The sequence below is a fragment of the Notechis scutatus genome, chromosome 4 (genome assembly GCF_049901735.1).
Source record: "Notechis scutatus isolate UNSWTSFEM ecotype Mainland chromosome 4, rNotScu1.2, whole genome shotgun sequence".
Classification (NCBI taxonomy): domain Eukaryota; kingdom Metazoa; phylum Chordata; class Lepidosauria; order Squamata; family Elapidae; genus Notechis; species Notechis scutatus.
In genome coordinates, this window is record NC_142012.1 from 157976674 (window position 1) to 158003915 (window position 27242).

Here is a 27242-nt window from a genome sequence, read left to right on the forward strand (position 1 = left end):
ACATCAGAATCAGAAAATAAGGCAAACTGAAGCATGATATTCATTGAAAGAATCAGAATCAGCCAATGCTTAGGGCTAAGTTGAGGTTTGTATCTGGAATAAATATATTTTCAAATGGAGCTTCTCTTCTACTAGTGATTGCATCCATGCATTTTTCTTAGCAGCACTAGGGTGTAAAAAAAGTATTTCTTTATTCAAATTTACTATAGCTGCCCAACTTCAATGGACTCCTAAGTTTGTTATTCCTTTGTCATTGTTTTTGTTTTTCTTCTTCTTATGGATTAGTCTAATAATTCCCCAATGGTTTCCTACTCAAATACTAGCCAAGGTGACCCTACTCAGCTTTCAAGATAAGCCATACATAAATAGATGCTGACAACTCTTGAATTTGCAGTTGTGATATTTGGTCTAGGAACTGTGAAACTGTTATTTTTTTTAGGACATCTTATTCTACTCTCAATTACAGGTAGTCAGATTAATAGATTAACAGAGTTGGAAGGGACTAGGTCATCTTGTCCAACCCCCCCCCCCACCCAAGCAGGAGACCCTACACCATTTCTGACAGTTGGCAGTCTAGTCTCTTCTTGAAAGCCTCCAGTGGTGAAGCTCCCACATCTTCCGTCTGCTTTTCCCTGAGAGCCAGCTTATGGTTTTCCTTTGCTCTTCTCTCCTTTCCTCTCTGTGCATACATGCATTTGGGAATGGGCTCCATCTCTTCCTCCCTCTCACTCAGCTCAGGCCCTGAAGACAGCTGCCTCTCCACTTGGGCCAGGACGGATTATCAAGTTACAAAATCCAAGTCATGTGCCCCTCCCTCACAAGTGCTTGAGGTGGGGAAAAATATTTTGAATAGAATGGAAAGTACTTTGCTAGATGAAAGCTGGAATCATGGCTGCCTACCAACGATATTGGTGGCCAAAGGCCAAGTTTTGTCTCATTGTTAACCTCCATCAGTCTTCCCTTTGCCTGAAGTGAAGCCATTGCTTGATCATAGACCAGTTCTTTGTCAACAGCACTGAAGCCCATATCAAACATTTTCTCATCAATCACAGCTTCTAAGCCCCTCACTGATTACATTTTCCACTTTGGCCAGGCGGTAGTTATTTGTCGATACCATCCCTAGCTTTTTCCTTTGTTCCGGCTCTATCTTTGGATTCCTCTCATGGGAACAAGTACAATGCAAGTGTATAAGCCCTTTTTTCATTTAAAATAAAAAGCCCTTTCTAAAGTCACGGATGTGGTGAAAAGAAATTTCAACTTTCAATGCAGGGATAAGCTACGGAGTGACTTAAAAACGTCGGCTTTGCTAAGCCCGTGATTTCCATACTTCTCTGAGGTCAAACTCATTAACCAGATGTCTTTCCAACAAAAGGGGGGAAACCACACGTGCTTATATGATTTTTCTTTGGATCATTATTATTCTTGGGGTTACTCAGTTGTAAAGAGTTGCCAGAGTGCATAAAACACTGAGCTAGGTGTTGGCTTTTTTTTTTCTCCTTTGGGAGGATGAAAAGGATCTGCTAATCTTAGGCTGAGTGCTACTGAATGAAGAACAAGTTGGAGCAGGCTGGGGGCTGGGGCATTCTGGGAGTTGAAGTCCACATAACTTAAAGTTGCCAAGGTTGAAAAACACTGGGTTAGAGCATGCTGCCTCACAATTCTCAGCTGATTAAGATGACAGGGGAAGTGGTACTGTGTAATAGGCGCACAGGAGCATAAGCAGGTATGTAAGGTATAGCCTTAATGGGCCATTAGACTGTTTAATATTCATAAATTAATCTCAATGCAAGGTCATCTGGAATGCAGATGGTTTTTCTACTACTGCTAAGCATATAGTGACTAGAAATGGCCTCTATCCGTATGCTCATGCACATTTCCCAAAGGTACTTTTTCAAAGGGCAACTGGACTCCTGTTTTTCATTGAAGACATTTTGCTTCTCATCCATAAAATATAACCTAATAACAGAGTTGGAAGGGACCCTGAAAATCTTCTAGTCCAACTCTCTGCTCAAGCAGGAGACCCAATACCATTTCAAACAAATGGTTCTCCTGTCTCTTTTTGAAAGCCTCCGGTGATGGAGCCCCCACAACTTCTGAAGGCAAGCTGTTCCATTGGTTAACTGCTCTCACCATTTCTCCTTAGTTCTAGGTTGCTTCTCTCCTTGGTTAGTTTCTATCCATTGTTTCTTGTCTTGCCTTTCGGTGCTTTGGAAAATAGTTTGACCCCCTCATCTTTATAGGAGCCCTTCAAATATTGGAACACTGATATCATATCTCCCCTAGTCCTTCTTTTCAATAGACTAGACAAGCAATTTGTCAACCCTGAATGAACCTTGCTGAAGCTATCTTGGAGGCTTCAGAATTGCCACACAGCAGTGGAAAGGGGGGAAATAGTTAGACGGACGAAAACAATAAAGTTTTCCTGTGGGAACCAAGGACATTCTCACAGGTGGCTGGCCAGAGGAGGAGTCAGTAACCCAGCAACTGGTAAGCACCTGGATTGGACAGTGTGACCAGTGACTTGGGGGGAAGGGGAAAACTTTTACTTTGAATTAGGTGAAAGCAGTGGGAAACCTCAGAATTGGCTTTCAACAGTTTGTGCCAATATGATGTATCCAATAAACTGTTCTTTGGGGAACTCAAGTGCTTCGGAGTTTGTTTTCTATGGGTGCATTACTTGGAACACTGACACAATTCCTGTAACCATTCTTTGTATGTTTTAGCCTCCAGCCCCCTAATCATTGTTGTTGCTGTACATTGTACATTATTGTACTCTTTCTGAACCAAAAAAGCTTCTTGGATGAGAAGCGCAACGTCTTCAAAAGAAAAAACAAGAAATTCTAGTTGCCTTTTGAAAAAGCATCTTTGGGACAACCATGACCTGGATGACTGAGAATCTCCATAGTTGTTCATGCATATTCAACACATTTCATCAGTCTATTGGTCGTTTAATATAGGACACTTTCTGCACCTATGGAAGGACTGGAGACCTGATGTACCACAATGGTTAAAATGTATTTCTAGTATCTGGCCTGAATTGGTATTAAGCAAACTCAAGTCCTTGTAACAACATTTATGGCAGGGTGATTCCCGTTCATATCCCTGCTGCATTATTGAGATATTCTTTATTCTGAATAAAGTATGTCCCAAATTCAGAGTTTCTCTGCAACTATCACTGTTTTTTTTTAAATGTTGATTTAATTCTTGTTTATGTTAAGTATGCACGTCCTTAAAATCAGTCAACTGATAGAATCAAAAACAATCTAGCAAGAGTCCAGAGGTTAAATCTGACAGAATTAAACATACATTTTTTAAAAGGCATGCTTTCTTCAAGTGTCTTTGATCGTTGTGCAACATACTTGAACGTGCATTAATTTATATGGACTTTTCCAGATGGGAATAACTGACCCCAGTGTTTGATTGATCGACTGACTGATTCAGCATCAGAATATTTCCTGTTCACTGCTGTTCTGAAGAATGGGTGAATTCTCCTTCAGGGTAATATTTAACATTTAATAAATGTTACCCCAATGATTTCTGTGCACTTTCAAGTAGTTGTACTTGGAAGATACATCAGCAAATGACATGGCTAGAGTAACATCCTTGCTCCTGAAAGGGAATGGGACCACTTGCCACAGCCAACTTGCTGCGGCCAACCAGGGGTGGGATTCTACCAGTTTGAACTGGTTCGGGCGAACCGGTAGTTCCGGTGAGCATTTGGCACCACCCATCCAACCCCTGCTCTTTCCTGTCCTTTACATCCAGATTTTTTAGCACAGCTGTTTCACACATCAGAGTGATTTGCTGTGCATCAGCTGTTTTACTCACCGGGGATACAGCAATTGAGTTGAAAATGGGCTTTTTTAAAATGTAGAGCACACCCGCGAACTGCACATTTGGCATGTGTGCACATAAAGCACACGTGCGCATGTGAAGCACGTGCTCACTGAATTGGTTGTTACACTGGTTGAATCACACCACTGTGGCAAACTCACCATGGCCAACTTGCAACAGACAACTCATCACGGCCAATTTGCTGTGGAACAACTTGCCACGGCCAACTTGCCATGGGAAACCCTACCGCAGAATAATTTTAACAATTCTATTTAATTAAATAAAAAATATTGTAATTTTTGACATTCCCATTTCATTCTGTCTCTCCCTTTGCACCTTTTCTTTAATGGCTCTATTCCACCAATTCTTTGATATTAGTGTAACTCTTGTCCTATGACGAGTTGTCTTGCAGCGAGTTGGCCGTGGCAAGTTGGCTGTGGTGAGTTAGCCATCGTGAGTTGGCCATGGTGTGTTGGCCATGGCAAACTCACCGTGCGAATTGTCATAGACCCACAGAATTAAACTCAAAAGGTTTCTATTGCTAGTTATGCAGATTATTGTTGTGGTTCGCCAGCAGCCTGTGCAGACAGCAGCGGAATTGGACAGTGGGGAAGAATGGGGATCAGTCAGGGAGTCTGGAGAGGACTTGGATGATGGGGCCAGGACCATCTGGGTGTGGGGTGCTGCCTCCGGAGCCTCCAGAGTCTGGCAGCAGTGAGTCAGAGGACCCAGGGGAGCACGTGTGCGCAGAGCTGCTAGAAGGAGAGAGCAGCTGAAAGAAAAGGGGCGACTCGGGAGTAAGGCTGGGAGGCAATTGCCCCTCCCATAAGGTATAAAGAACAGACAAAGATGATGAAACCTTTGCAGGAAGCAAAGTAATTCGTTTGGTTCAGATTCATTCTTGAAGCTCTTTGTACTTCAGTTGGGTTTTTTTCTAGTTCATTTGATACTTCTGTTATTGGCAGCACTTCCCAGGAAAGAAAGGTGGGTGCTTATCTCGAGGGACTGTTTGAGATTAATTCCGGCTGGGAATGAAAACAATTCCCAGCATTGCAATAAAACAAGACTTGTTTTTAAAATAAGCGTGTGCATAATTACGGTCTAGGAAGCCTTGGTCAGGACAATTATGACATCCATGCATGGAGGTTACAGTTTAACATAAAGAGATTATAGTTTAACATAAACATAATTTGCCTTCTGTAACATGCAAATACACAATACAAGAAAAAGAGCAACTTTGCAATTGCTAACTTAGCAGTTGCAATGATTCACTGACCAATCGTGGCAAGAGAGTTCATAAAATGGGGCAAAACTCACTTAACAACTGTCTCCCTTAGCAGCACAAATTTGGACTCAATTATGGTTGTTAAGTTGCTGTAAGTTTGTACCTGTAGATCCTGGACTGCTTTTATAAATGCATCATAAAAATATTACATTAAATGTCAAATACTATTAATATTACTAATGGCATGTAATGATGCAGATATCAGGATTAATACTATTGATTTGCAAAATATGAGTATTATCTGGAATATTCCATAATTTTGGCCTGCTTCAAAACAGGACTAATTGAATTAAATGCTCATCTCTTACCTTTGGTGCGGGGGCTAATTCTAAATCTGTGGTTGAAATCGATTCTAATGTGGTTTTACTGGTGGCCAGTTCAGGCTGCGACCTGTTTTCTGCCAACCTACAAAAGAACAAAATGTCAACTTTGAAAATTGTACACCCTCAGACTGCAACACCAACATAGCTGGCCTTGATTACATCACTTCCAAATCATGGTTCTAAGCCCTTTCACAGTAAACAAAATTCAGGGTAAAAAAAAAAAATGGATAGCAGCAATATAAGAAAGACCTTGAGTTCTCAGCATTTGGCTGCATTAGGATTTGAGTGAGGTTAGAGGAGAGGATTATGTCCTTCCCCCACATTTATGCATTTTGTGAAGAGAACTGGACTGCAAACTCTGAAAGGTGAGAAGCAACAGTATTCTGATTTCTACCTTGGTTCGTGAATTGCTCATTTGCTAAGTTCATAATGCTTTCAAAATGTTCTACTTCTGACTTTTAAAAATTATCTCTCCCTCAGCTATCTATTTATTCATCTTCTCTGTCCACCCACCCACCCATCTTCTAGCTAACATTTCTCTCTTATCTATCATCTATCACCTATTTGTCATCTATCTATTACCCATCTATCATCTCTATCTCTATATCTGTCTGACCGTCCGTCCGTCCATCCATCCATCGATTCATCCATCCATCCATCCATCCATCCATCCATCCATCCATCCATCCATCCCCCACCCACCCACCAGAGGTGCTATTCGACCAGTTCGCACCTATTCGGGCGAACCGGTAGCGGTTATTTGGCATGGGTTGCCGAACCAGTGGCAATCCTTGGCTGGCCATGCCCCCAACCCGGTCGCCCGATGTCACTTGTGATGTCACTTATGATCACTCTCCTAGCTTTCCATTCCCCACATCCTCTTTCTCCCTGAGGAAAAGGAAGAAAGGCATGGACGCTACTCACTTTCCCTCTGTGACTAAAGTGCCTGGAGTGAGAAGGAGTGCGGTCTGACAGAGGGGGTGGGGGTAAATCGAGCCTTGGAGCACTTTTGCAACATAAAAGAATCCACTCAAGCCTTGAAGAAATTTAAAGGAGCTGCTTCCAAAATGCTTGTCTGTTAAGTGCTCTGTGTGTGTGTGTGTGTGTGTGTATGAGAGAAAGAAAGAAAGAAAGAAAGAAAGAAAGAAAGAAAGAAAGAAAGAAAGAAAGAAAGAAAGAAAGAAAGAAAAAAAGAAAAAAAGAAAGAAAGAAAAAATAGGAAGAGAGAGAGAGAGATAAAACTCTGTGCTATTATTTTTAATTGTTCCATTATTTATCATGTGTTAATATTTTACACTGTCCCTACACCTAGAGTGATTTTTCTGCCTCTCTTTTGCCCAGGGCTACCACATATTTTTCAGGGTTTACATGCATTCAATGTCAATAGTCCAGAGCATAAAATACACATGTGTTTAACAAGAATTGAAAGGGACCTTGGAGGTCTTCTAGTCCAACCCCCAGCTCAGACAAGAAAACTGAGGATGCCAAACTCTGAGTAGAAATCCTAGGAAAGGTGTCAGAATAATACTTAGAAGGGACCTTGGGGTGAACCCTATACCATTTCAGAGAAATGGCTGTGTAGTCTTTTCTCAAAAACTTCCAGTGACAGGCAGTTCCACTGGTTAATTGTTCTCACTGTCAGGAAGTTTCTTCTGAGTTTTAGGTTGCTTCTCTCTGTTCAGTTTCCATCCACTGCTTCTTGTTTGCCTCCTGGTGCTTTGGAAAATACACCCCCCTTTCTTTGTGGCAGCCCCTTAAAAGCCTGTTGCCTATCACACTCTTGGGTAAAGCATGTGAGCCATTTCCTCCTTTCAGTGGTCCATGAAAATACATCTATAGTATGTAGATAATAAAGTCAAAAAAGGTGAACAACATTTTTACAGAACTATAGATAAGTTGAGGCTGGATGACAAGGAATGGCTGGGAGGGGAGGGGCCAGGTGAGGCACCCCTTGATGTGAGTGACATTCAGTTGGCCACGCTCACCCAGTCACATGACCACTAAGCCACACCCACCCAGTCACATAACCACAAGCCACGCCCACCAAATAAGCCATGCCCACAGAACCAGTAGTAAAATTTTTTGAATTCCACCACTGCTACCTACCTATCTCTATTTTCCACCCACCCATCTTCTAGCCATCATCTCTCTTATCTATCATCTATCTATTACTCATCTATTATCTCTCCCTCTCTCTTGTATATCTATCTATCTATCTATCATCTATCTATCTATCTACCTATCTATCTATCTATCTATCTATCATCTATCTATCTATCTATCTATCTATCTATCTATCTATCTATCATCTATCTATCTATCTATCTATCTATCTATCTATCTATCTATCTATCTATCTATCTATCATCTATCTATCTATCTATCATCTATCTATCTATTTATCTATCTATCTATCTATCTATCTATCTATCTATCTATCTATCATCTATCTATCTATCTATCTATCTATCTATCTATCTATCTATCTATCCATCTATCTATCCATCCATCTATCCATCTATCTTCCATCCTTCCATCCATCCACATAACTCCAATGATTCCAAAAAGCTTAACATATATACAATTGTTCATCCTCAAGGTGAATGAAATACAAACAATTGTAAGAATGAGCCCATGGATTTGTTATAATCCACGAGCTTTTGTTTTCCGACCATTTTATGTCTGTTTTCTGACCATTTTAACTTCAAAGTACTCTTAAGCATTTCTCTTTGTTCTCTTCCTGTAGTGTATTATTATACAATGCACACATATCTTGTTCTGGGCTTCTCTTTGCCTTCCCATTGATTTGGGTAATCTCCTTATGGTCATGAAAGTCAACTAAACTGCAGGTGTAGGATGGCAGGCTATGAATGGTGTATTGCTAAGGAATTAACCGCAGGTTGCCCAGAATCTGTACAATAAAAGAATAACAAAGTTGGAAGGGACCTTGGAGGTCTTCTAACCCAACTCCCTGCTCAATCAGAAGACCCTATAACATTTCAGACAAGCAGTTGTCCACTCTCTTCTTGAAAGCTTCCAGTGATAGAGCATCACAACTTCTGAAGGCAAAGCTGTTCCACTGCTTTATTGTCCTCGCTGCTAGAATGGTACAGGTAGAATCAGGTAGGATGATTCATCTCACCCAATGACAGGATTGGTCTCAGATAAAGTTAAAAGTACAAATTACCACATAAATTCTTTTGGTGGAGCTTTAGAAGATGATGATTTTCGCTCAGAACCTGAAGAACCTTTGCAAACTCTTTCTCCACGATGCTTGACTTCATCCCATTTTTCTAGCTGAGCCTGGATATTGACTAGGTAAGGTAAAAGAAAATGAATTTTCAGGACAAAAGCATATATACTGCATCAAGTGTCAACTCATAAAATATTTCTACGGTCTTTTTAGAGATGCCAACAGAAAGGGAGGGGGGGGAGAAAGGGGTTTGAAAGAGCCGTGCGGCAGCTTGGAAATCAAAAGTGCGTTCCATAAACAGTTTTTCAGAGATAGTAACTAGGTGACTGAAGTTTCTATCGTGCAAAGATCTAAATGGAGAACATGATGGATGACTCTTGGCTATGGCTGTGTCTCATTGGAGAATATGAATTACGATACACCCAGGGGGTGGGGAAACCAGGGTCAATGAATTATGTGTCTCAGACTCAGCTACACCCAGGCAGTGCCGGACATGTTAACTCCCAATAAATCCTTTTGAAGTTTTGGAAGTTTGGCTCAAGACTCATGATTTAATTGGGGTAACCGCCGAAATCCTGACATCAAGACTCTCTTCAGATAAGCTAGATGTCTTGTAGTTTCCTTAGCAACAGCAACACAGGAGTGGCTAGCTAGAGGTAGTCCTTGTGACTTACAATTGTTTAGTGACCGTTCAAAGTTACAATGGCACTGAAAAATTGTGACATGTGACTCTTTTTCACACTTACAGCTGTTGTGCTCAGGTAGGGCATGTCAATTTTTTCAACTTTCAAATTCCAAACATTAGGGGTGCTCAAAAGTTGTGACATTCCTTGGGGATTGTAAAGATATTTTGGTTACTTTAATATAATTTAGATGTGCTTGGTAAGTTACTACAGCTGAGTGAAAAAGTCCTGCACGCTTTACTGTTTATGACATTTTTTGGATAGGCCATTGATTTTATGATATTTTATGCTAACTGTTATGCAAATATTGTTATATTTAAATAAATACAGATGGTTTTTAAGTGAAAAGCATAAACTTTTTGCAATTTGGTGCTGTTTGGATGGAGATTGTGAATTTTCTTGCATGCTTACAATGACTATGAAAACAGATTAACTGATGCATACCCAGTGGCATACGTGTTGCAATAACTAAGGCCGATGCATATGTTTTGTTAACATTTTTATTGTTTGTGGCCCTGAAAAGGACCATTTAGGTAACCAAACAAGGTTACTAATATGAAGTTGGCCAGCCCTTGTTGCTAATCACCAGGCAGCATCGCTTCGGCATAGATTGTATAAGTCTTTGCACGTGATCTTGGGTGACAATTGTGGTGCCTTAAAAAGACTTTGGTTATATTAATAAAAATTATACATCTCAATCCGACTACAGACATTTTCATCAAAGTACTAATTTTGCATGGTTTCTATGAGTGAAAAGTTGATTCAACATGTGTAAATACAGCTTAAAACTGAAAGGGTGCAGGACTTTTTCACAAAGTTATGGTACACAAATACCATAACTTTTTAAACATTTTGTTACTTTCATGTTCCATGGCCACATGATCAAAATTCGAAAGCTTGGCAACTGGTTCCTATTTATGATGGTTGCATTATCCTGGGATCACGTGATCCTCCTTTGCGACCTTCTGACAAGCAAAGTCAATGGGGAAGCCAGATTCACTTAACAACAGCATTACTCACTTAACAACTGCAGTGATATACTTTTAACAAGTGTGGGAAGAAAGGCTGTAAAATGGGGCTGTAAAAATGCCCCATTTTACTTAACAAACACATTTTTCGGCAACAGAAATGTTGGGCTCAAACTGCGCCCATAAGCCAAGGGCTACCTGAACAGGTTGTCCTCGACTTACAACCATTATTAAGCCCAACATTTCTGTTGTTAAGTGAGACATTCATTAAGTGAGTTTCCTCTCCCCATTTTATGACTTTTCTTGCCACAGTTGTTCAGTGATTTACTGCAGTTGATAAGTTAGTAAGCCAGTTGTTAAGTGAATCTGTATTCCCAATTGACTATGCTTGTCACAAGGTTGCAAGAGGGGATCCCATGACCCTGGGACACAGCAAAGGTCATAAAGATGAACCTGTTGCCAATCATCTGAATGTTGATCACATCATCATGGGGATGCTGCAAAAGTCATAGCTATGAAAAATGGTTGTAAGTCACATTTTTCAATACTGTTGTAACTTTGAACAGTCACTAAACAAACTGTTGTAAGTCAAGGACTACCTGCACCCCTTTCTTCCAAGATGTTTCTTGGTCTAGCCCAGTGGTGGGATTCAAAATTTTTTATTACTGGTTCTGTGAGTGTGGCTTGGTGGGCGTGACAGGGAAAGGATATTGTAAAATCCTGATTCCCACCCCACTCCAGTGGGAAGGATACTGTAAAATCCCCATTCCCTCCCCACTAACCTGCTTTCCAGCTCCATTCTCCTGTGCAGGGCAACCAAAGAAGACCCAGCCGATCAGCTGGGACTTGGGAGGCAGAGAATAGATGGGGGACGAGGCCAGTCAGAGGTGGGATTTGCCGGTTCTCTGAACTGCTCAAAATTTCCGCTACCAGTTCTCCAGAACTGGTCAGAACCCGCTGAATACCACCTCTGGTCCAGCCTATTCTCTGGGCTCGACAGCGTGAACTAAGGATGACTTTGAATAGTTTTTTCCATTTCAGAAAGGTTAACTAAGTCAGTGCAGGAAAAGGGCATCTCGGAAACCGATTTCTTTCCCTCAAAAGGAGAAAATTGTCCCAAGCCTTTTCCTCTGTGATTTTTATGTATGCTGCTGTTGCAGCAGAGAACATAATAAACGTATCCATATAGTACCCTTAACCAGTTATGGGATAACAACTTGGTGGCCGCACTCGCATCAACTACTAAACTTGTTTAGAATTAAACTGAGGTGCATTTTATTTAGGTTTGGGTGAAGCACAAACTCAGATTTACGGTTCAATATAACGTGCACCTTTAGAAAATGGCTTAATTTAACAGGTTGGTTAAGCTTGTGTGAACACAGTGAAGTAATTTCAAAGACCAACTGATGAACCAGAGTAACAATGTCACTTCCAACTCTGTTAACCTGTAAATTTAAGATATTCTTTGAAAAAAGAATGACTTTTCCCCCCCTGGTCCAAAAACCAGCTATTGCAGGGGTGGTCAACCTTTTTATACCTACCGCCCACTTTTGTATCTCTATTAGTAGTAAAAATTTCTCTAACTGCCTACTGGTTCCACAGTAATGGTGATTTATACTTTATAGTAGGGGACAAAACCCCTACCGCCCACCATGAAAGCTGGAATGCCCACTAGTGGGCGGTAGGGACCAGGTTGACTACCACTGAGCTAAAGCCTTGGAAGAGCTGTAGATCATTAGAGGCCACAACTGGGAAGGCCCTGCTTTTTGTAAGCTGCTTTTTCCTACCCAGGACAGAAACAAAGGTCTTCTAATCTAGCCCATCTGAAGGGTACCAGGTTGGGAAAGATGTCAGAGTATATTCATAAACTGGAATAGAGCATGATAACTAAGTCAGCCAATGAATAGACATAGCAACTAAGTCAGCCAATGAGGACTGTTTGGAAACTGGAACTAGAAGTAGCCTAGGCTTGGCTCTATATTAAGCTCTGCAGCTCTGAAGCTATGTTAAGCTCTGAGTCTGTCTATTGAAAATGAAACTGCTTCTCTCCTCTGCTGTGTGTCTTGCTTGTCTGCTGAACTAAAGTGAAACTGATGTCTGTTTCTGAGCTCCTGAGTTGCTGTTCTGCTCTGGACCTGTAACATGTCTGCTTCTGTTTGAGTTTGCTCCATGTTGGAGAAATCTACAACTGGTATTGTAAAATTTACTTTATATGTTTATAAAGAAGTTAAATGAAGCCTCAGCCATCTGTGTTTATTTTCCTGGTGCTGAATTTACATTGTGATACTCTGAACAAAAGAGTATTGAAAAAACTAATATGCAGGAGATGGGATCATCTGTGGGTTCTCTTTAAAGGGTTTGAACATCACATTAACAGTCCACATAATGTGGTACAGTTCTCTGGTGTGGGATCACTGTTTAAAATAACCACTGTTATTTGTACCTGTGAAATGGTGCAAGATATTTGTCGCCTCAAACTTCACCTAACTACAAAACACCCCTAACTATTGCTTATTGTTGCTAGCCTTTTTCCTTTGCTGTCAGAATGGTGGGGGGGGACTGGGAGAAGCAGGGGTGTGCCCTTTGCTGTAAAAGGGGGGGATTTGTTTAACTTTCCATCTTGCTACCTCTGTCCTATGCAACTTGAACTTTAAATGTCAGCGACGTAGCCTCATCATCACCTGGAGAGACCCCAACCTATTCAAGTTTAATTAGAACTGATCTTTGGAGGAGCACACCTTTGTAACCTTCCCCAAACTCAGTTTCGAATTGACTGTTACCACATTCCAGAAAGAATTCTCTCTACACCATGGAGTCTGAGTATTTCTTTCTTGGGATTTAGAAGGAGCACAGTCTGACAATATTATTTCCTATGCTTGACTTCTCAACCCCAAGCAGTAAATAGGTTAAATATTAGGTTAGGCCACCAGTTAGTATCCCAACCTATGTCTTGAATGTCCTTAGTTCAAGTCTTATAGTCCAATGGGCCCTTTAAGAACTGATCCCTCCTATCAAAAAAATAGAACGTGGGAGGAGCAAAGCAAGTTAAATAGATTTAATATATTACAGCTTCCCATTCAAGAATATGAATGTCAAGTGGTATCCACTGGAGGGCAGGTCAAAATTGACAAGTTGGTGGATAAAAAGGTAATGATTCACCCTGTCCAGTCAAATTTATATTTACACAACACAAAAATAGTTTGTCACGTAAGCAACTGCCTGCAAAGGCTCCTGGATTGGGGCTGAAAGGTGAAAGTGGAAGCAGTATGCTCTACCCTATATTTGGGTAGACCAGGTTGCCTTGATAGACTGGTCTCACCAGAAAAAACAAAACAAAACAAAAACACCCTGTCCAGTTGTGTCTGATCCCAAAGGGTTGGGGCTCATCTCTGTTTCCTAGCCCAGGGAGCTAGTGTTGTCCGAAGACACTTCCATGGTCATTTGGCCAGCATGACTATATGCCGAGGCACATGGAACACCGTTATCTTCCCACTGAAGTGGTACCTATTCATCTACACACATTTGCATGCTTTTGAACTGCTAGGTTGGCAGGAGCTGGGACAAGTAATGGGAGCTCACCCTGTCACACAGCACTTGGGTCTCCAATCTGGGCTGTCAGCTTTCCTGTTGACAAGCTCAGAGTCTTTAACCACTGCCCCTAAGAAGGTGGATATGTATAGCAATACAATGCTCTGCCTACCATCTTCCCGATCATGGCCCCTGATGCCTCCAGAAAAAGCTACATACCTAAATCCAGTGATTTCTCTGGACCCTTGAGTGGTTGGATTTTCTGTTCGGTGTCCACATAGATAAGGTCTGGTTTTTCAGCCTTCCTTCTATGGGTCGATCCTTTCAAGCTCTCCCCTCTTGAGGAATTCTCCCGCTTTTTCACTTTGCTTTGGATTTGGGAAACAGGTTCACTGAGGTCGAGGAGATCCAGACCTGTTGACAGAACTATCAAAGGACCATTGTGAAAAAAAGAGACATTTTAATACCCTCACTCCAATGTAACCCCAATGCTTGAAAAAATAAGCTGAATTTCCCTTAGCTTTCTCAAGGTGGAATCCAAACTAAATGTAACATGGGATTTGTGTGTGTGTGTGTGCGCGCGCACGCACGTGAGTGTGTATGTTTCTCTCTCTCTGTGTGTGTGCATATATGTTGGCAAGGGAGAGTAGATTCCTGTATCTCAAGTTTGGACTGAAAAAAAGAAGGTCTATAGGAAAGAATGGTGACTCTCTAATTGAAATCCCTGCTTACACACATGATTTATGTTTATTATAGACCACAAACATTACCATATTTACTTTTTATACTTTCCAGCTTGTAGCAGTTCCCCACTAATGATTTATATAAGAGAATCAGCTCAGGGGCTGCATTAACCCCCTACTATCAAAATCAGCCATTCTTCTTACAATTATAATTATGTTTTTCTTTGTTCCAGGTAATTCAAATAACCTCTTCAATAAATCTGAAAGTATGGTTGTCCTAAAATTTATTTAGATGGTTTGCCACTATCTCCTCCTTGATTTCCCAGTGTGGCCACAAAACACACTAGAAATTTTCCTCTGAACTTACCAATCAGGTGATTTTCTTAGTTTCTAAGACAAATACCTCAGCCAAATACTGTCACTCACTGAAGTCCTTTGAGAGGGCTGGCCAAATTAAATTTCTTGCTTTAACCCTAACCTTGATACATCGAGATGATAAAAGCACTGAGCGTGACCCCAAATCGTCCATGGATGTGATCCCAGCCATGGGTCCTTAATGATCAATAATTTTCCTCACAATTTAGTCAGCATGGTGATTTCATACTATTTCAGCAGAGATTTAAATTAATGTAGTAACATGACAAAATGGCTGCACAAAGCCATCCCTTGCTAAGGAAACTGAAGGATTCAATAAAAGCACACTGATAAGATTCCAAATGAAAAACTGAACCAATTGTGCTCATAATATTTAACGAACTCTTTCATTTTCCACATATGTCTGCATTAATTATGAATGTCTAGGCCAGGGGTCTCCAACCTTGGCAACTTTAAGCCTGGTGGACTTCAACTCCCAGAATTTAGATAATTATCTAGTACTAAGGATGGGATTGATAACATCTATGCTGTGAAGTTATATACTTTTTATTTTACTTCTAGGTCATTTTCTCTTTATACTTCTTTAATCTTTCAAACCCATTTCCTTAGGCTTGAGAATGATCCAAAAATGAAAAATGTAGCCTGTTATTTCAACAGGCTTCAAATCTTATGGTCGGTGTTGACTGGCTTTCTTTGGGGGGCTGGGACTTCAGCGTTCTCAAATTTGGGATTCTGTTTTTCATTACTGGAAGACGTTTGTCATGTATGGTTTAACCTTGGCAATATGGCCAATGTCAAAATATTTACTCCAAGATTTGCATTGGAGATTATGAAGTAAGCAATTTAAAAGAAAGGGGCAGTTGCAAGAGCAACTTGAAGGTCACAAATTTTTAGATGCTCATTAGCAATTTAGATTGAAGGCCAAGGTCCTTGTGGTTTTGAAGATTGTCCAGCCATCCTCATTTCTCAGCAAAGCTCTTATAGAGTTCCCAAAGTTATTCCTCAAGACATTTGTTTTACTCTAGCTTAATTTGTTTTGGGGGTTGGCATGATACATGGAACTTACATCATGCCAACCTACTTAATCATGGTTTGTAATGACTTAGCCAACCCACTTAATGCAACCTACTTAATCATGGTTGGTAATGACTTAGCAGATTTACTTACACAACACACTATGTCTAGTTTTGTCAAGGTTTTTTTTTGTGTGTGTGTGTGTGTGCGTGTGTGTGTGTGTGCTAATATGCAGCAAGGTCCTAGCTGATTTGATCAGCCTATGGTTTAATGCATTTTGAGAACTAAGAAAATGGGTTGATGCTGTAACTTGGTTTAAGTGTGTTGTAAGCACAGCCACTGGACCATAAATTATGTTGATTGGAGTCACTCAACACGCAGAATTAAAAATCAAGCTGTAGTTAATACCCAAGCATGTGGTGTGAATGCAGCTGTTATCTCTTTAATTTGGGATGGTTAAGATTATTATGTTATTATTTTTCTTTTTATTCTTTTTATTTCTTTTATATGCTGTTTTTATATCCCTGTAAGCTGCCTTGAATTGCCATGTGTGAGTAGGCAGCAATATAAATTGTCTAAATAAATAAAAAATAATAAATATATCTGGAACAAACATAATCATGGAATGTGATTTTTAGCAGCAAAGAGGCTGAGAAGAAAGGATTTATATTACTCTTTCCCATCATATTGAAAGTCTTTGATTTTTAAACCAGTGATAATAGAGACAATTAGGGATATCCTAATCACATTTTCCTTGCTTTGTGTCAATTTTCATCTGCAGTAGTTTTACTGAATCCTAAAACTATATAGTTTGATTATAGCAAGCTATTCTCAAGATTCACTTAATTCTTGACCACAATTGAACCCCCAATTTATATTATTAAGCAAGACATTTTTAAAGTGAGTTTTGCCCCCATTTTATGACATTTCTTGCCACCGTTAAGTGAATCACCACAGTTGGTAAGATAGTAACCTGGTTGCTAAATGAATCTGCTTTCCCCACTGACTTTGCTTGTCAGAAGATCGCAAAAGGTGATCATATGACCCCAGGATGCTTCAACGGTCATAAGTATGAACCTGATTGCCAAAGATCTGAATTTTGATCACGTGGCCATGGGGAATGCTGCAAAGGTTGTAACTGTGAAAAACAGTCATAAGTTCAGTGCTTTTGTAACTTCGAATGGTCACTAAATGAACTATTATAACTCGAGGATTACCAGGGGTGGGCTTCAAAATTTTTAGCAAAGGATTCTCTGCCTGGTTGCTGGGTGGGCGTGCCATGGTGGGCGTGGCCTAGCCGGCCTCCTGCACCATGGTGGGGGACATTTTTGCCCTCCCTGGGCTATGGAGGCTTTCCTAGAGCCTCCTGGAGGGAGAAAATGGCCTCCCTGGGTTCCGGAGGCTCTCTGGAAACCAGAAACAGGCCCATTTCTGGCCTTCCCGAACTTCTGGGAGGCCTGTTTTTCACCCTCTATGAGCCTCCATGCGCACCCTGCACTTACCTGCATCCAAAACGGGCTGTGTGGGGACTCCTGGGAGGAGTGGGGTGGGCAGGGCCAACCAGGAGTGGGATTTGGAGGTTCTTCAAACTGCACAGAATCTTAGCTAGGGGCTCCCCTGCGAAACCCCAGCAGCCCACCCCTGATGTATTTGTATACTATTTTTAAAAGGCTGGAATCAGGTAAGCGATGGCAGAGGATTGCATCCTACAAAAGGACTGACCTATAGCCCAAAATAACAGTGGCACAAGTCTTAAGATCCGTGTAGCTAAAAAAAAGACACTGATATGTCTTCGTCATTCTGTGGACATACCTTATGTGTCATTCAGGTAAATAAAAGTACATTGTTTCCCTTTTGGATGACTACTTTTTCTTTTTTAAAAAAGTGCCTTTGAATCTTCTGAGTGAGAAGACAGTCTTTAGCACTAGGCCACTATACTGTTCATCTTTTATCTCTGAACATATCCTTCAAACTTATCATTTCAGTCTGATCAGCAAAAGCCCATTAAGAGTTACCCCAAATAACAGCATATCTATTTTGACTTTGATCAAATAAATCAACTGTATATTCCTTTCTTCTACTTCTAACAATCTTGATCTTTAATCCCTTTGAATAGAACTTGACTTCACTTTGTCCTTTTCCACACAGTTCTTTAAAGCTTTAACAAGCCTCCTTGTAAATCCAATATAGGAAGGTTCATTATTTGTATATCCCTTTTGATTATTAAGATCTTAGCTGATTTCTTTCGTATGTCTAGTATAGCATCTTTTGCTGTATCGTTCTTGTAGCCTGCCATTTGTAAATCCATTTTCAGATCAGTCTCAATCTTGTTGGGTAAAACTTGTTCTTCTTTCATAACATCTGTAAACACAATCTATTATAGAGGCAGGCTTAACGTTAACTTCTGAATCCATTGTTCAAACTTAACCTTCAAGATATCCAAGATTAAAATATCTTGCTTCATTCAGTATTAGTAAGTTATACTTAATTGGGATCTTCAGTTCTTTCTGGTTCTCTCTTTGAAGGCCCTTTTGAAATTATTGTCATACCATACTCATTTGATTAAATAGAATAGAGGGTACAAAGGTCATATTCAATGTGTGTCTACAAATATCGTTGGAAAAACCAGAAGAGAATGAGAAGACAGAAGTTTATCTTGTTTTAAAGGATATCCTTTCTTCTTTTCTTTTGGTCAAAAACCAGACCCTGCATTAGTTGGAATAGCAATAAGGTTAAAAAGCCCTAAAATTCCATCTAAATTTGATACTGTTTGTGAATCCAGTATGCAAAGGTGTATTTCCTTAATGACAGCTGAGAGGACACATTAATTTATTTGCAACCCTGTATTCAAATCACCTCATCTGGATGCATGCATAACACATCCCTTGCATGCAAATGGTCTGTGGTTCAACCTTACCAGGTCCTACACACATACACACACACACACACACACACACACACACACACCTTACAGAGTTCTTGCCACTCAGAATGCATATGTGATTTGATGGAGAGTTTCATTTGGAATTTGTGAGGCAAGTATGTGCCTGTTAGACTAAGCTAAGTGAAATAACTAGCAAAAATATTTTAGGAAGACTGGATGTTGCCATTACTTTTTCCTTCTGTAGCCAAGATTTGTTGGGAATTGCATGATGGTTGGGAATTCTAAGAATGACACTTGGAGAGTACAGTATCAGGCTATGAAAAAATATCTTGCATAGAATTGATAGGTCCACAGTGTTCTCCACTTTGGTTTACCCCAGATGAGTTAGACTGCAACGTTCACATTTCCTAGTCAGTATAGGACTAAGTGAAACTGGGGCTCATCTCCAGAATATTGAGTTGGAGAAGGATGGCTAAAACAACTGGCAGTAACTTCTGATGGTTATAGAGAAGATTTTCTGATGTGTTGCCATCAGGTGAATGTGAGATTTTACATTTACAGCTGTAAAATTGCCTTCATATCTTTAGGAAAAAAGCTTTTGCCTTTATGGAATACTAATGGCTCCCGAACCACTTAAAATTTCCTTTAAGAGTTTTTTATTTCATCCATCACTGCCAGTTTTCTTGGGAAACCTTCTCTCTCTCTCTCTCTCTCTCTCTCTCTCTCTCTCTCTCTCTCTCTCTCTCTCTCTCTTAGATTTTACAGAAATTCACTCCTAACTTGTTTAAAGTGAGCTCTTTTTTTTTTTTTTAAATCTTTGCAAAGAGAATGGCCATGAAATTGTGGAGAAATAGCAGCCACATGTCTGGAATGGTATAAGATCTCCTGCTTGACCGGGATTGGAGTAGAAGTTCTCCAAGGTTCCTTCCAACTCTGTTATTCTGTTATTAGTATATATATAAACATGTATTCCAGAAAAATATTGTTGTCCTTTTCTCTTGTAGAGGGAAATCTCTTGGCATCATGATATTTTTATCCAGGCTGACCTGACTTGCTAAACATCAACAGGAGCCAAGCAACTTGTCTTCACACCTTGTTTGTCAAAACCCAGTTTGTGCTCCTCACATTTCTCCCCCTTACATTTATACTGAATTTTTAAAAGCAACGGTGAACTTTATTTAGCATGAAAACTATCTTCATATGCCAGATTTAAAAAAATGTATTCCATCCAGAAACCAGTTCTATGATTAGCCAATAATATTTTGTTTCAAGAGAAACCAACGATATGAATAGCTAAGAATATAGCTTTCAACTCACATGCCAAGTCCTTTGTATATATACATGAAGCAGCCCTTTCTTTTGGAAACTTCACTGATTCTCATCCGTTTTCAGTTTTTCTGCACATAGTTGAACAGTATCAAATATCACAAGCTATAATCATGACTCTAGCACCTGTGCCATTAAGAACCCACTGGTTCCTTCCCCCGCAAAATGAGAGAAAATCTTTGTTGTTTGTGGCATGGAGCTTCAAAAAGCAGTCGGCAGAGGAACAAACATCAGGCAGAATTTGGAAATGAACCGCAACCAAACAAGCGTGAATGAAAGAGCTGTTACCTGCTGTATTTGATGTCACCGGATGTGCAATGGCTTCTGATTTGGTTTCGCAAAGAAAGTCATCTATTGAAGGACTCAGCAAGGGTCGGCTTTCTTGTTGCTCATTCACAAGCTAGTGACAAAAAAGCAAGAAGAGAGAGTTGGATGTGTGTGCCTGTGGGCACCGCTTAACTAGGCACACAAATGTCACAACAGCATTAAATGGCTTTATATATATATATATATTTATATATATTTATATATATAAATATATTATTCCATTTCTGAAAGCATCATATGGCTTAAATTGGCATATGGTTTCCCTTGAAATTAAATGAGATGAATATAAGCAACTGAATGAGAGGAAGCAAAAAAAGATAAAACAACACTCGTCAGTACCTAACTTCTGATTTCAGTCTTCTGCTGCGGGAAGATTGTCGTCCTTTCAATAATTATATTCTAATCAGGTCCCAAAGGGCATGCTTTTTATGATTTGGGATCTAATGAAGCCCCAATTTAGCTGGGTTCACACAGTTTGTTAAACCCTACCCTCTTGCTAGGAAAATGCAGTTGCTGTGCTTGTATAACATGCTTTACTCAAATGAATAATGGATTAAGGTAGCTTATCATGGTTTAAAACTGATGAGCTGCTTTCTTCAATCTGTGCCAGAAATCTATTTAGCCTATTTTAGCATGCTGTGCAAATCCAGCCATGCATAGGGGGCATGTAGATTCACTGGCCTATTTGCATTTACACATGGTTCCCTGTTCAACAACTAGACAGCAGTATGGCAATCTGACTTTTCTCTAGAAGAGGGAGCCCATCTCAACTGCAGAAAGCAAGAGGAGGCAAGAGACCAGACCCATCATCCAAATGCCTTTCCTTTCCATCCCTTGTTCAATTCGGCTGGACAAACCACCCCATGCACGTTTCCAAAACATTTGGAAAACAGCATGCTACGGATGTCAAGCTGTAAAGTCATGGAATCAATTATTAACCAATCCATCATCCTCCATTTAGAGACAAACAGCCTACTCTCCAATAAACAATTCGGTTTCAGAAAAAAACTATCCTGTAATCTGCAACTCTTACACTGCAAAAACATATGGACTACACAACTCGACCAGGGCAAAGCAATAGACGCAATCTACATAGACTTCTGTAAAGCCTTTGATTCAGTGGTACACGACAAACTACTCCTAAAAATAAAATCTTATGGTATCTCTGGACAACTGAATAACTGGATAGAAGCATTCCTGTCAAACAGACAACAAATGGTCAAAATCGGGAGCGTCCTATCAAATCCAGTACCTGTCAATAGTGGTGTTCCCCAAGGCAGTGTTCTAGGACCAACTCTCTTCATAATCTACATAAAGCGACCTTTGTGATCATATCAAGAGCAATTGCGTTCTCTTCGCTGATGATGTAAAGCTGTTCAATACCACAGACAATACTACTACCCTACAAAAGACCTAGACTATGTATCTGAATGGTCTAACATATGGCAACTTCAAATCTCAACAAATAAATGCTCTGTCTTACATATTGGTGAAAAAAATCAGAAAATAAAATACAAGCTGAATAGTCAAGATCTTGTTGATGACCCAAGCTCTGTAAAGGACCTGGGAATACTCACCTCTAATGATCTAAGTGCTAGAGCCCACTGCAACTACATAGCCAAAAAGGCATTAAGAGTTGTTAACCTAATCCTACGTTGCTTTTTCTCTGGTAATATCTCACTACTAACCAGAGCATACAAAACATTGCTAGACCAATACTCGAATACAGTTCATCAGTCTGGAATCCTTATTACGTATGTGATATTAGCACAATTGAGAAAGTCCAGAAGTATTTCACAAGAAGAGTTCTCCACTCTTCTACTCGTTGTAGAATACCTTATGCCACCAGACTCGAAATTCTAAAACTAGAAAACCTTGAATTACGCCGTCTTCGGTCCGACTTAAGCATGGTATATAAAATCATACATTGCAATGTCCTACCTGTCAATGAATACTTCAGCTTTAACCATAACAACACAAGAGCACACAACAGATACAAACTCAAAGTAAACCGCACCAAACTTGATTGCAGGAAATACGACTTCAGCAATAGAGTGGTCAATGTCTGGAATACTCTACCGACTCTGTAGTCTCTTCCCCAAACCCCAAAAACTTTAACCTTAGACTGTCTACTATTGACCTCACCCCTTTCCTAAGAGGTCTGTAGGGGCGTGCATAAGCGCACCAACGTGCCTACCGTCCCTGTCCTATTGTTTCTCTTATTCTATTATTTTTCTTATATGTACCCATTTCATATATTCACAACTATGTATACACTTGTACTTATTATCTTGTAAACAATTGACAAATCAAATAAATAAAATAAATAAAATAAAATGTCGTCTGCATGAGCTGAAAGACCTTATAAGGGCAGTGTGTGTGTGTGTGTGTGTGTGTGTGTGTGTGTGTGTGTGTGTGAAACTCCCATCGCACCTATGTTGACTCAAAGTGAAAATTTAGATTGTCATCTTCAGCACTGACCACTTCTTGTCAGACTCTTAACTCCTTTCATCAACAGGCGACAGTGCCAATGAGCAGGATGATGGTCATTTCAGACCAATCATATCTGACAACCCAAGAGTGAAAAACCTTTAACCCATTCCCTCTCTAATCTATGAAGCAGTGGTGGTATTCTACCAGTTTGTCCTGGTTCAGGTGAACCAATAGTAAAAAAAATGCTACCATTTGGATGAACTAGTATTTCTTTCTTTCCCCCCCATCCTCCTGACAATCAGCTGTTCCAACAATCAGCTGTCCTGGGATCCCCCTAGCTGCCTTACTGCCTCACCCAGGAGGCTTTCCTGAGGCCCAGGAGGCAAAAAGGGGCACATGGGGGGCGGGTACTCTGCATCCCCCTGTGCTCTGGTTTTTGCCTCCTGGGCCTCAGGAAAGCCTTCTGGGAATAAAAACGGCCTCCCAGGAGGCTTCCCTGAGGCTCAGGAGGTAAAAAATGGAGCACCGGATGTGGTGCTGCTGCTGCTGCAAAAAAGAAGCCACACCCACCCAGTCACATGGCCACACCCACCTAGCCACGCCTACCTAGCCACACCTACAGATCCGTTGGAAAAAAAAATTTGCATCCCACCCCTGCTATGAAGATCTCTCAAGAGTCTTTCCCCTCTGATGTTTAAAGATCTAATTTATGAATCTACGAAGATCTCTCCAAAGTCTTTCCCCTCTAACCTATGAATTTATAATGATCTATTCTCAAAAGTCTTTCAACAAGATCTTTTGGAGCACCACGAAGAGAACGTGTGGCGTCTAGCATGCTAATTATGTGCCTCTGGAGCGATTCAAGGTTGCGAATCTGAAATACGAAATTGCAAGGTGAATTAAAGTTTGCTCCTGTACCTTCCTGGACACTGACCTCACGCAGAAGGGATGGCCACTGATTGCATCTCTCTATTTGAATGAGTCCCATTGCTATAAATCCTTTCTCATCCTTATATATCTCTTCTGATCTCACCCTTCTCCTTTTCTGCACTGTCAAGGATTTCTGTTCAAGAACCGAAACCTTCAATGGTTCCATAATATTATCTGATTTTTGTCTCAATCCACTCCCACTAAGTCCGAGTGAGTGCCAACCCGGGGTGGGATTCTACCGGTTCGGCCCGGGTTCTATAGAACCGGTAGCTCCAAAGAGCAGCTGACACCGAATTGGTTTGCTCCGAAGATCTTCTTTTCTTTGGTTGGGCCCACCCACCTGCATGGGCTCTAGGCTGTCCTTTATTCCCTGCTAAAGCAACCTTAGTTGCTTTGCGCGGCACAGCTTGAGTGCCCTGTGTCAGCAGGAGATGGTTATTGCTTGCAGGAGAACTTGATTGACAAGTACTGTGTGAAGTGCACTTGCACACTCACTGAACTGGTTGTTATGCTGGTAGGATCCCACCCCTGGTCCCAATGATTGATTGAAGTTATTCGGTAGGATTTCATGGCTGAAGGAGAATTGTAATTTGGTCCCCCCCCCAGGCTCAATTGCTACCTTAAGTACCATGCTAACACTCTTCTAATGATTTAGAGATTATTCATCAACTTAAGGAAGGAACCCACAAACAGATACAGCAGTCTGGCCATGTTGATACGAATCCAGATGATAGATTTATCAGGGTCAATGGCATTACTTTTGGTCTCTAGAAGGAAGACTGTATTCAGTTCAAGTTTCTATCCTGCTAGGATTCATAATTATTCACACACAGTGGGATTTGACATAAGTAAGCAATTGCTGCATCGTTTACTCCACTCTGTAAACTTAAGTGGACATGCCAATCCTTATTTGCCTGAAACTACCAGCTACCAGTGATAAGATTTCATAAGCTGAAACATTTTCACTGGTGAGATGTTATCAGGGGTGGGCTTCATACATTTTAGCACCATGGCAGGGAGGGGGCATTTTTGCTTTCCCCAGGCTCCGGAAGCTTTCCTTGAGCTTCCGGGAGAGCAAAGATGGCCTCCTCAGGCTCCAGAGGCTCTCTGGAAGCTGGAAACGGGCCCATTTCCGGCCTTCTCGAACTTCCAGGAGGCCCATTTTTCACCCTCCCTGAGCCTTCGTGCATGCCCTGCACTTACTTGCTTCCAAAACAGGCTGCGTGGGGACTCCTGGGAGGGGTTGGCGGGGGGGGGGGCACCCAGGAATGGGATATAGGGGGTTCTCTGAACTGCACAGAACCTTAGCCTAGGGGGTCTTCTGGACCCCTGCAAACCCCCAGCAGCCCAGTTCTGGATGTCTTCCTTTCCAATGTTCTATTCATCCATTTAGGGACAGAAAGCTAACTCTGGCACACTGCTTGTCAACTCATAAAACATTTTGTATACATGTTTTATAGTTGACAACAGAAAGAAGGGGAGGAGTTTCAAAGAGCAGGCGGCAGTGTGGAATCAAAAGTACATTCCATTCATATTTTCTTCAAACACTGATTCGATAACTAAAGCTTCTGCTGTGCAAAAATCTAATTGGAGAGCATGATTGATTACTCTTGGCTATGGACGTTTTTTGTTGGATGATACACCCAGAGGGGTGGGGGGGGGGTAAGCAGGATCAAGGGTGACAGTGAATTACGTATCTCAGAGTTGGCTACGCCCAGGTAAATGCCGGACATAGAATGTTACCTTCAAATGAATCTTTGGGAGTGTGGCTCGAGGCTCATGATTTAATTGGAGTAACTGCCAGAATCCTGACACTGCTGAGGCTTTGTAATCAAGTTAGCCTTTCTGTGTAACGAAAAAATTCAACCAGCTAATGCATTATCTGGAAAGATTATCTTAAAGCATATTGGCTGCTCTGTGAGATTTACAAAAAAAACCCTCCCCAAGCTGGTGCCCTTCAAACATATTAGAACTGAAGCTGTTATTAAGGAATTAATTAATTCTGCAGATGGAGTGGCAGGTTTTCAAGCTTAACTTTTAACAGAAGCTTCTTTAGGAAGAGGCAACGAAGGAGGAAAAAGTGTGAAACAAGGAATAATGTAGTGTTCCACGTTGAGTGAGGAGAAAGGAGATGGTGTGGAATAAAGGACTTGAACCAGAGGTGGTATTCAGCAGGTTCTGGAGAAACGGTAGCACAAATTTTGAGTAGTTTCGAGAACCGGCAAATATCACCTCTGACTGGAGATTTTACAGTATTCTTCCCCTGCCAAGCCCAACAAGTCACGCCCACAGAACCAGTAGTAAAAAAAATTGAATCCCACTGACTTGGACATGAATAGGGATACTCAAGAATTTGTCAGAGTTCAAAAGGACTTTTGTAATTCATATGTTCCCTGTAGTGTAAGGTGCAATCTTCCGAATATTTGAAGGACTGTAACAAAGAAGAAGGAATTGACTTGGCAGGGGTGTCAAACTCAATTTCATTGAGGGCCTCATTAGGATTGTGTTTGACCTCAGGGGACTGGGGCAGTGTGGAATTCAAATTTTTTTTACTACCGGTTCTGTGAGCGTGGCTTGGTGGGAGTGGCAGGGGAAGGATACTGTAAAATCTCCAGTTAGAGGTGGTATTTGCCAGTTCTCCGAACTATTCAAAATTTCCACTACTGCTTCTCCAGAACTGGTCAGAACCTGATGAATGCAACTTCTGGGCTGAGGTGAGTGTCATCACTCGACATCACTCATGTTGGGAGCACCTGTGATGGCCCAAGTGCTCTGCCAGCAAAAACGGGCTCCCGAGCTCCATTTTCGGCTGTGACAGCCTCCTGCAACCTACTGCCAGCTAAAATGGCTCAGTTTTCACTGGCAAAGGCACTGCAGGCCAGTCCTTCGCTGTTTCTAGGGCAGCACCCAGATCTAAGCACCCTGTGGGCCAGATTCAGCCTGCGGGCTTTCAGTTTGACACCCCTGTTCTAGGGCACCAGAGGGCAAGACAAGAAGTAATGGATGGAAGCTTGTTAAAGAGAGGTCCAATCTAGAAGTAAGGAGAAGTTTTCTGCCTGTGAGAGCAATTAATCAGTGAAACATCTCCAAGTTGCCAAAACACCAATCTAGTAGAAGACAGTTCATCACTTCCTGGCTGTTCGTCTAAGCACATGAACAGATGGACATCCAACTTCTTTCCGTAGTGAAGATGGTCCATCACTTGCCAATGACATCCATCCCACCACCAAAGAGCTTCTGCTCTTAGGAGGTGCTACTCAATACTAATTGAAACAGGATTCTTTGAGATAGGGAACAAGTCTGCTCCATTTGCTTTAGTGTGGTGTCACCAGCTACTAATGGTAAACTAAGCTTTATGTGTTCTGCAATTCCAGCCATTTACGATTAATTCAATATGGCATGGCTAGATATATAATGGCTTAAATTCATCCATCCATCCATCCATCCATCCATCCA

General features: G+C 41.0%; 1 protein-coding gene across 2 annotated transcripts in view; it reads right to left on the reverse strand.

Moving 5' to 3' along the window:
* Positions 1–27242, reverse strand: part of PEX5L (peroxisomal biogenesis factor 5 like) — a 198371-nt gene that overhangs the window by 21641 nt on the left and 149488 nt on the right. For both annotated transcript variants that reach the window (XM_087965386.1, XM_026667164.2), the window contains 4 exons: positions 20385–20496; positions 14034–14240; positions 8630–8756; positions 5428–5524 (listed from right to left, as the gene is read on the reverse strand). In XM_087965386.1, the coding sequence (XP_087821512.1) occupies positions 5428–5524; positions 8630–8756; positions 14034–14240; positions 20385–20496 (543 nt within the window). The remainder of the gene's footprint in view (positions 1–5427; positions 5525–8629; positions 8757–14033; positions 14241–20384; positions 20497–27242) is intronic.